Source organism: Bos indicus, chromosome 5 (genome assembly GCF_029378745.1).
Source record: "Bos indicus isolate NIAB-ARS_2022 breed Sahiwal x Tharparkar chromosome 5, NIAB-ARS_B.indTharparkar_mat_pri_1.0, whole genome shotgun sequence".
NCBI classification, from domain to species: Eukaryota; Metazoa; Chordata; class Mammalia; order Artiodactyla; family Bovidae; genus Bos; species Bos indicus.
In genome coordinates, this window is record NC_091764.1 from 70379482 (window position 1) to 70390436 (window position 10955).

The window sequence follows — 10955 nt, forward strand, 5'->3', positions numbered from 1 at the left end:
GTGTGCTTAGTCACTTAGTCGTGTCTGACTCTTTGCGACCCCATGGACTGTAGCCCACCAGGCTCCTCCATTCTTGAGATTCTCCAGGAAAGAATAGTAGAGTGAGTTGCCATGTCCTCCTCCAGGTGATCTTCCCAACCCAGGGATCAAACCCAGGTCTCCCGCATTGTAGGCAGATTCTTTATCAGCTGAGCTACTAGGGAAGCCCCATTTGAACCTTTATGTAAGGGTAAATAAATGTCATCGAAGGTTTAAAATTAGTAAAGGACATGATCATATTAGCAATTTTAAGTTTACTCTGGTTGCTGTGTAAAGGAGGAATCAGAGAAGAGCAAACAATAATTTATAAACTATGAAAAATCTATGCAAAAAGATAGTAGTATAGACTAAAGTGGCAATGGAGACAGAAAAATGTATTTCTGTGATTATTTCTGAATATATCCCTCCTACGTTGTAAACACCCTGAAGACAGAGAATTTATCTGTTGACTACCATTTTATCCAGATAAATTAGCAAAGATATTGGCATACAGTGAAAATGAAAGTCACTCAGTCGTGTCTGACTCTTTGCAACCCCATGGACTATACAGTCCATAGAATTCTCCAGGCCAGAATACTGGAGTGGGTAGCCATTCCCTTCTCCAGGGGATCTTCCCAATATAGGGACTGAACCCAGGTCTCCTGCATTGCAGGCAGATTCTTTACCAGCTGAGCCAGAGAAGCGCAAGAATACTGGAGTGGGTAGCCTATCCCTTCTCTAGCAGATCTTCCCAACCCAGGAATCGAACCAGGGCCTTCTGCATTGCAGGCAGGTTCCTTACCAACTGAGCTACCAGGGAAGCCTGGCACACAGTAGGAACACACATTTATTTGTTGAATAAATTAATACACAATTCAGTTCAGTTCAGTTACTCAGTCGTGTCCGACTCTTTGCAACCCCATGAATTGCAGCATGCCAGGCCTCCCTGTCCATCACCAACTCCTGGAGTTCACTCAGACTCACGTCCATCGAGTCAGTGATGCCATCCAGCCATCTCATCCTCTGTCGTCCCCTTCTCCTCCTGCCCCCAATTCCTCCCAGCATCAGAGTATTTTCCAATGAGTCAACTCTTTGCATGAGGTGGTCAAAGTACTGGAGTTTCAGCTTTAGCATCATTCCTTCCAAAGAAATCCAAGGGGTGATCTTCAGAATGGACTGGTTGGATCTCCTTGCAGTCCAAGGGACTCTCAAGAGTCTTCTCCAACACCACAGTTCAAAAGCATCAATTCTTGGGTGCTCAGCCTTCTTCATAGTCCAACTCTCACATCCATACACGACCACAGGAAAAACCATAGCCTTGACTAGACAGACCTTTGTTAGCAAAGTAATGTCTCTGCTTTTGAATATGCTATCTATATTGGTCATAACTTTCCTTCCAAGGAGTAAGCGTCTTTTAATTTCATGGCTGAAATCACCATCTGCAGTGATTTTGGAGCCCCCCCAAAAAAAGTCTGACACTGTTTCCACATCTATTTCCCATGAAGTGGTGGGATCAGATGCCATGATCTTCGTTTTCTGAATATTGAGCTTTAAGCCAACTTTTTCACTCTCCACTTTCACTTTCATCAAGAGGCTTTTTAGTTTCTCTTCACTTTCTTCCATAAGGGTGGTGTCATCTGCATATCTAAGGTTACTGGTATTTCCTCTGGCAATATAAACTGTATGAGCAACTAGTCAAATGGCAATGTTATTTACGAAGATAGGAAACACAAGAAAAGTCAGTTTGGGATTTTTGTTTTTGAGAAAGAGGTAAGGGAAAAGATGAACTTGGTTTTCAGCAAATTGAGTTTAGGGTAATAAACCAAGATTCAAATATGGAGGAAATATTATATTGGATACACATCTGAGGATCAGGTGAGAGATCTGGGCTGAGGATACTAATTTGTGAATTCTGAGCATATAGATGGTAACCGACTTTATGAAGAGAGAAGATTACCTCAAAATGATGAAAAGAGGGTAGAGACTACAGATTTAAGGAGCACTTAAGGGTTGAAAAGAGAGAAATGGAAGTAAAGGAAGGTTGCTAACAACTCTGGCAGAAAAATAAACACAGGAGAGTCCTCTAACCAAAGCAGAAGGAAGAACAAGATGGTATGGTCAAATGTGTCAAAAATTTAAAAGTCCAGGAATGAAGTTTTAAAGTATCCTTTGAATGAAAACAGTTTTGGTGAAGGTGGGAGTGAAACCAAGTTTAGAGTCGGTTCAAGGTAGAGCAGGAGATAAAGATATGGAGTCAGCCAGTATTAGACCCATGTTTGTGTTAGACATTCTTGTTCAGGAAGTGTGGCTATAAAGGAATTGAGAAATAAAGCTTCAGGGGAGGAATGTCAAGGGTAGGTTTTGTTTCTGTTTGTTTTTTTGTTATTATTTCTTTATCTTTTTGTAGAATTGGTTTTAAGCATGTTTAAATGTTGTTTGGAAGCAACTTAAAAAGAGGACAGTGTTAAATACAAGGTGAAACAGAATAATCAAAAATGAGCTTCATGATGTATACATATATCAAAATATCATATTGTATATCTTATATATATACAGTTTCAAATTTGTCAATTATACTGAGTTGGCCAAAGTTCATTTGGGTTCTTCTGCATGTCAATAATATGGCTAAAAAAATAAGAGTGAAGTTTATAAAATAGAGTACAGATAAAGAAATTGGGATTTTTAAGGCATTTACTTTATTTTATACAATTTTTTAAAGGTTACACTCCATTTACAATCATTATAAAATACTATTTTCTCCATGTTGTACAATACATCCTCACAGTGTACCTTACACTCAATAGTTGTTACCTCCTCCTCTCCCTAGTAAACACTAGTAAAAAACTAGTAAATACTACTTTGTTATCTACATCTGTGATTCTGTTTATTTTTTGTTATATTCACTACTGTTGTATTTTTTAGATTCCATATATAACTGGTATCATATAGCATTTCTTTCTGTCTGACATTTCATTTAATGTAATACCCTCCAAGTCTGTCTATGTTATTGCAAACACCAAATTTTCTGAATTTTTAATGGCTGAATAGTATTCAATTTTGTGTGTGTGTATATACACACCACATACCACATCTTCTTTATCCATTTTTATCTATTTAGCTGCTGATTAACAGTTAGGTTGCTTCCATATTTTGGCAACTGTAAACAGTGTTGCTATGAGCACTAGATTCATGTAACCTTTCAAATTAGAAGATCCTCAAGACACTACCAGAAAACTGCTAGAGCTGATCAAAGAATAGGATAAAAATTGCAGGATACAAAATTCATGCATAATAATCTATTGCATTTTCATATACTGACAACAAAAGAGCAGAAAGAGAAATTAAAAAAGCAATCAAATTTACTATTGCATCAAAAATAATAAAATACCCAGGAATAAACTGACTTAAGGGGGCAAAAGACATGTACTCCAAAAACTATAAGATGCTGATGAAAGAAATCAAAGATGACACCAACAGATGGAAAGATTTACTGTATCCTTGGGTTGAAAGAATCAACACTGTCAAAACAAGTATATTACCCAAGGCACTCTACAGATTCAGAGCAATCCCTATCAAATTACTAATAGCATTTATCACAGAACTAGAATAAAAATTTTTACATTTGTGTGGAAACAAAAAGACCGTGAAGTACATCTGTTTGTGTCATCAAAACTATGTTGAATAAGGGTAGTGAGAGTGGACATACTTGTTTTGTTCCTAGTCTTAGAGGAAAAGCAGCTTTTTACCACTGAGTATGCTAGAAGGACAGGGAGGCCTGACGTGCTGCAGTCCATGGGGTTGCAAAGAATCAGACACGACTGGGCAACTGAACAACAACAACATGCTATCTGTGAGTCTGTTATATATGGCCTTTAGTATGTTGAGGTATTTTCCTTCTATGCCCACTTTCTGGGGTATTTTATTATAAATGGATGTTGAATTTTATCAAAAGCTTTTTCTACATCTTCTGAGATGATCATATGGTTTTTATTCTTCAATTTGTTGATGTGGTGTATCAAACTGATTGATTTGTGGATATTGAAAAATCTATTCATCCCTGGATAGATTCCACTTGATCATGGTGTATGATCCTTTTAATGTTTTGTTGGATTCAGTTTAATAGTCTTTTGTTGATGATTTTTCCATCCATGTTCATCAGTGATATTGGCCTGTAATTTTCTTTTTTGGGGGGTGGTGCCTTTTTCTGATTGATATTAGGGTGATGGTGGCTTCACAGAATGATTTTGGAAGTGTTTCTTCCAGATTTTTGGATTTGTTTCAGAAAGATAAGTGTTAACTCTTCTCTGAATGTTGGACAGAATTTGCCTGTGAAGCCAACTGGTCCTTGACTTTTGTTTATTGGGAGTTATTTAATCAATGACTGAATTTCAGTACTTATAACTCGTTCTGCTGTACTTTCTATTTCTTCCTGGTTCAGTCTTGGGAGATTCGCACCTTACTAAGAATTTGCTAATTTCTTCTAGGCTGTTCATTTTATTGGCACACAGTTGCTTGTAGTAATCTCTTACAGTCTTTTGTACTTTTGTGGTGTAATGTCTTCTTTTTCATTTCTAACTTTACTGATTTGCACCCTCTCCCTTTTTTTCTTGATGAGTCTGGTTTGTTGTTGCTGTTTAGTCGTTCAGTCGTGTCCAGCTCTTTGCAACCCATGGACTGCAACACACCAGGCTTGCTCAAACTTGTGTCCATTGAGTTGGTGATACCACCCAACCATCTCATCCTCTGTCACTTCCCTTCTCCTCCAGCCCCCAATCTTTCCCAGCATCAGGGTCAGCTCTTCACGTCGTATAGCTAAAGTATTGGAGCTTCAGCTTCAGCATCAGTCCTTCTAATGAATAGTCAGGGTTGATTTCCTTTAGGATTGACTGCTTGATCTCCTTGCAGTCCAAGGGATTCTGAAGAGTCTTCTCCAGCACCACAATTTGAAAGCATCAATTCTTCAGCACTCAGCCTTCTTTACGGTCCAAATCTCACACCTGTACATGCCTACTGAAAGACCCATAGCTTTGACTATACGGACCTCTGTCAGCAAAGTGATGTCTCTGCTTTCTAATATACTGTGAGTCTGGCTAAATGTTTGTTAATTTTGTTTATCTTTTCAACGTACTATCTTTTAGTTTCATTGATCTTTTCTATTGTTTTCTTGGTCTCTATTTCATTTATTTCTGATCTTTATGATTTTATTATTTCTGCTAACTTTGGGTTTTGCTTGTTCTTTCTCTAGTTGCTTTAGAAAGTACCCTTTTTAAATGAAATTACAGCAACATCAAAAGATAATTTTGTTAATTTTCTTTTATGCAAAATAGATTTTTAAAATTTGTTTTTGTGTTAAATCCAAAAATCTAGGAAATTATGTTAATTAAAGGAAATGATACAAAGGAAAGAAGACCAAAACCCACAAGATAGCCTGAATGCCAAGTTAAGGTGTTTGCACCTTATTCTATGGTCAATAAGTGAGGTAGCAAAGTTGTTTAAACATAAAACTATTGACTCCAGGATGTCATTTCATCAACAAACAGTAACTGAGTTACCACTATATGAAAGCACTGAATCTGATGCTGAGAGAAAAGTCTAAAACTCTGTCCCTCCTTTTTATATAGTCATCAGTGGAAGAAAGTCTGTCTCTATTCATTATTTATATCTTTACCTATCTATTACTCATCAAGGGCAATATTTAGTAGTGAAAAAAAATCCTTTTTAAAAAGGAAAATATGGGATTCCCCTCAGTTCAGTTCAGGCGCTCAGTCGTGTCTGACTCTTTGCAACCCCATCAACTGCAGCATGCCAGGCCTCCCTGTCCATCACCAACTCCCAAAGTTTACCCAAACTTGTGTCCATTGAGTCGGTGATGCCATCCAACCATCTCATCCTCCGTCATCCCCTTCTCTTCAAGCCTTCACTCTTTCCCAGCATCAGGGTCTTTTCCAATGAGTCAGTTCTTCACATCAGGTGGCCAAAGTGTTGGAGTTTCAGCTTCAACATCAGTCCTTCCGATGAATATTCAGAACTGATTTCCTTTAGGATGGACTGGTTGGATCTCCTTGCTATCCAAGGGATTCCTATACTTATCAGTTTTATTTCACTCACTATTCAGCAATATGAGTTGCTGGGTGTACAAAGTTAAGTAATACACAACCCCTAATTTACAGGACTCAATAGATTAGATGTCATAAACTTATGAAGTACTCTAGAAGAAACTGACTGTAGGCATTTAAGTAGATACTGTTTACCTAAGACTTTCAATTTAAGAGTAAACAGCAAATAAGCACTTCCTAGTACCACTTACATTTTAAGCATTTTACATCTTTTAACTAATTTAATTCTCCTAACAATATTATGAAGAGAGACTTATTACTATATTATTGTTAAGATATGAATAGATTAGAATATATAACAGTATTATCTTTTTCCAGAATCAATGATGACACCAATTCTGCTAATGAAAATGTTTTATATACAGTTGCTGTATTATTTCCATGAGAACACAAATATCCTGTAATTTCTCTCATCTTAAAAAAAAAATCTTTTCTTGAGTTCACCTTCTTCTACACCATTTCTCTGATCCCCCCTTAATGGAAAACTTAAAAGAGCTATCTATGTGAGTTATGCCCACCTTCTCTCCTCTCAGCCTCTCTCAAGCCAGTCGAAAAAGGCTTTTGACCCTGACACTACTGAAACCACTTTAGTCAAGATTATGATTTCAAAATGCTAAATATGATTTTCAATTTTCAGTCCTCATCTCACATGATGAGCAACTTGACAAAGGTCAAACATTTTCTTTGAGCCACTCTCCTTTACTTGGCTTCTATGACACCATTATCTTCAGGTTTTCTTATCTTACCAGATGTTTTTTCTCAAACTCCTATGCTACTTCTTCCACAGGTTCACAATTTAAACACATTCAAGTACCCAGGGCTCAGTTCTTTTCTATCTACACAAATTTACATAATGTTTTCATATAGTCTCACGGCTCTATTAGAATGTAGCTTCAACACAGCAGAGATTTTTTAGCTATTCTGTTTAAATGCCCTGCACCTAAAAGTGTCTAGCACATAGTAGATGCATACCATATATTTGGTCAATGAATGAATGGATTAATAGTTTTAAATGTTACCTATAAAGTGATGAATCTCTAATTTATGCCTCCTGCCAGGATCTCTAACCTTAACTCTAGACCTATCTATCTGCTATCTCCACTTGGATGTGTAATAAATATCTCATACTAACCAAGTTCAAAAGAAAACTCAAATCACCCTCTCAATGGCTTCTTCAACTGACCACTTAGCAAAGATCAGTTTCACCCTTCTAGTTTCTCAAATTTTGAAACTATTCCTAATTCCTTCTCTTTCTCTCACACCAGATCTGTCAATAAATACTGTGAATTCCACCTTCAAAATATACTCAGCACTTGACTTCTTCTCCCTATGTCCACCATAATCACTATGGTCCAAGTCATTATCATATCTCACCTGGATGAATGCAATTGACTCCTAACCTGTCTTATTGCTTCCTGTCCACCTCCACCCCACAATTTTGGTCTGTTCTCAGAACCACAGCCAGAGAAGTTTAAAAAAAAAACCTTCAGTCAAATCACATCACTTTTCTGCTCATAATCTTAAAATTATTCCCATTTTCGTCTGAGTAAAGGCCCAAATCTTGACAACTGCCTATAAAACTCTACTCAGTCTGGCCCTATTACATCTCTGACCTCATACACTACCATTCTTCTCTCTCTGTTCCAGTCACATTGGTTTCTTCTGCTGCTCCTTCTAAAGGTTAAGCATATTCCACCTCAGGCCCTTTTTCTTAGAGTTCCTTCTCCCTGGAATGCTTTTCCCTAGATATTTGTAATCTATTTCTTTCATTATCTTGCTCAACTGTCCCTTTCTCTGAGTTTTTCCTGCTTCCCTGGTGGCTCAGAGGTTAAAGCGTCTGCCTCCAATGTGGGAGACCCGGGTTTGATCCCTGGGTTGGTAAGATCCCCTGGGGAAGGAAATGGTAACCCACTGCAGTATTCTTGCCTGGAGAAGCCCATGGACAGAGGAGCCTGGTAGGCTACAGTCCACGGGGTCGCAAAGAGTCAGACACGACTAAGTGACTTCACTTCACTTCACTTCACTTCATATTTTAAACTCCCGATTCCAATCCCACTCCCTTGTACACAAAAAGCTGTATTTCCGCACATCATTTATCATCACTACATTACTACCTACTTTCTGGGACATGTGCTAGAAAAGGACAAGAATTTCTATTTGTTTCATTCATTACTGTATCCCTGGTGTTTAAAGCTGTGGCTGGTATACAGTTTAAAGCTGTGGCTGTGAGTGATAATGAGTGAAATCGCTCAGTCGTGTCAGGCTCTTCGCGACCCCAAAAACTATACAGTCCATGGATTTCTCCAGGCCATTATACTGGAGTGGGTAGCCTTTCCCCTTGCCAGGGTATCTTCTCAACCCAGGGATAGAACCCAGGTCTCCCGCTTTGCAGGGGGATTTTGTACCAGATGAGCCACAAGGGAAGCCCTGCTATACAGTAGGTGATCAATACTCTGTTGAAACAATGCTTTCATTTCCACCACGGGGCCTAATAATCATCTGGCCTGGCATTTCAGGAAAAGATCATAAAGCTTCTCTAAGATTTCTTCCTGCGCTCTAAATCCTGGAAGGATTATACTTTGCCTAGAAAGAAAAACTGTGCTTTGTCTAGCCAACCACAAGGAGGAGTTGAGAGGAAGAGCTGAGCAAAGAAATGTTTCCCTTGCTTTTTCTCTGGCAACCTCAAGGTGGAAGAAAACTAGATTTGGAGGGGACTCTACTGAATGAATGATTTTCTCCATACTATGAGTTAACACACAAACGTAAACAGTAAAGACCGCAATCCCAAATGCCACAGAGGCCAAGGAAATCAACACACGGGCCACTGAGAACTGGAAGGGTGTTTCTTTAACTCCACCACTAAGAATTCTCCATAAATCCAGGGAAAGAATTCCTACGAGCGCAGAGACACGTAACTCACACCTGAAGGCCAAGGTGTTTCTGGCTGCCGGAACTCTCTCGCCTCAGTATTAAGTCCTTTCTATTTAATGCTTAGAGCACCTGCAATAATTAAAACAGTACGGGCAAGGCGGTGCAAGAGTTCAATTCTCAGGTCTGGCTGATGGCATGTAAAGTCTTGATTCATTAAAACAGCGAAATCAATTTCCCACAGGATTTTGACTCACCGCCACCTGTTGATCCCCACGTTGGAGGAGCCGGCGAACCAGGGGTCGAGGATGTAGACGCAGCGGATGGTGTCGGCGCCCTGGATGCACTCCTTCAGGGCGGGGTTGTCGTGAAGCCTGAGCCCCTTTCGGAACCAGTGCACGGCGTTCACCCCCATCCCGGGGGCGAGGGAGGGGAGCGCGGTGCGGCGCCGCCGAGCTCCTCCGCCGAGAAATTCAGGGTAGGAGGGTCCAGCTCATAACCGACACCTCCGAACGCAGGAGAATCGCCGCACCCAAGGAGTGAGGAAAGCAGAGGAGGGGAAGGAAAAGATGAGTCCGAGGAGGGGACTGGAGAGGGAGAGGGCGCTGGCGGCGCAGCTGGAAGATGAATGGAGGTTGCCCAGTCAGCGGAGTCCCCGTGTGACGCCCTTTAGGAGCCGGCACCCGCCGCCAACGACTGGAAAAGACGCATAACTTCGAGGTCCCCGGACCTCCGGAGGCTGACCAAGTTCCACAAGCCCGAGATTCCACCAGGGCCCGCGCGGGCGCGGGCAGCCCCAAGAGGTTCTCTGCACGGAAACCTCGCCCACCGAGGCGGCCCCTGAGGAGCAGACGGCCCCGCCTGAGGCGAGCCACCGACAAGGATGAGAGAGAATTCAGTCACTGTCGGCCACGCTGCCTCTCGGCCCGGGTAAGAGAAGTGAGGACAGAGCACGCAAGGCGGTGGTCGAGGCCGCTGGACCGCTGCCGGCCGGTGACCCGTCCCGAGGCTGCCCGGGTGACTCCGCCGCCACCGCCGCGTCAGCGGCTTCAGCCCCGCCTTCGGCTCCTCATTGGAGGGCGCATTCCCCACGTGACCACCGGCACCTCACGTTTCTGAAGTGTGTTTACTACAGCCGCTCCGACTGGGGAATCAGCTTGCATTTCAGTCGCTTCTAGGAGGCGGCAGCTGCTCCATGTCAAATCCATTGGTCCTCTCCCAGACGCTGGACACTTTGCCTCTGTCCCTTTTCATGGCCAACAAATCGCGGTTGCCTGAATGCGCCTAGAGTGAGCCGAGGCCCCATGTGAGGGAAGGCTTAGCCCCGCCCTCGGGGGCTGTGAACGTCCACCATTGGCTGAGACTCGCTGAGACCCGGATGAGCACGGGGATGCGGGGAGCTCGCGAGCTCGCGCTCTGCCCGTGAAGGCGCGCGTGCGCTCTTGCTGCGTTTCGGAGTCAAGGAGGGCGGGGCCGGCGAACCCGAGCGCACTCGGGGGTTCCTCCCGCGGGGTTAGCGGAAGGCGTGGAGACATCACGATATCTTCCAGGAGTCGGAGGGGGAATCCGGCGGGGAATGAGTGAGGGCAGGATGGAGTGGAAAGAGCAGAGTAGGAGGCTCCACATCGACTTAGAGCCCAAAACATGCGTTTCCATCCAGCTTTAGCTGGAGAACCCAACCCTACTTTGGAGTGTATAGAGCTGGCTCCCTTCTCATTCTTGTGGCCCTAGCGGTACTGGATCTTTGTATGAGCTCTGGAGAAGAGAATTAATTCGGAGGGTGGTGCCAGGCATCCCTGAAATTCCTCAATACTATCTCTGTTGTCAACATGTCAGCCTTCCTTTCTTACACCTAGTGCGGTTTACAGGGCTTTTTGCGATGGGGACTTTGCCTACCCCTCTAAGGACAATGAACTTCAGGCCTTGCTGTTCTTGGTTTAGTCACTAAGTCGT

The 10955-nt window shown here is 42.1% G+C and overlaps 1 protein-coding gene across 4 annotated transcripts in view; it reads right to left on the reverse strand.

Annotated features, from left to right (window-relative positions):
• Positions 1–10314, reverse strand: part of CRY1 (cryptochrome circadian regulator 1) — a 96414-nt gene extending 86100 nt beyond the window's left edge. For 3 of the 4 annotated variants that reach the window (XM_070789661.1, XM_070789662.1, XM_070789660.1), the window contains exon 1: positions 9260–10311. In XM_070789661.1, coding sequence (XP_070645762.1) covers positions 9260–9417 — 158 coding nt within the window. In that variant the 5' untranslated portion in view covers positions 9418–10311. Of the gene's footprint in view, positions 1–9259 lie in introns of all 4 variants that reach the window. The other variant, XM_070789663.1, reaches the window with a different exon arrangement.
• Between the last annotated feature and the right edge of the window lie 641 nt (positions 10315–10955).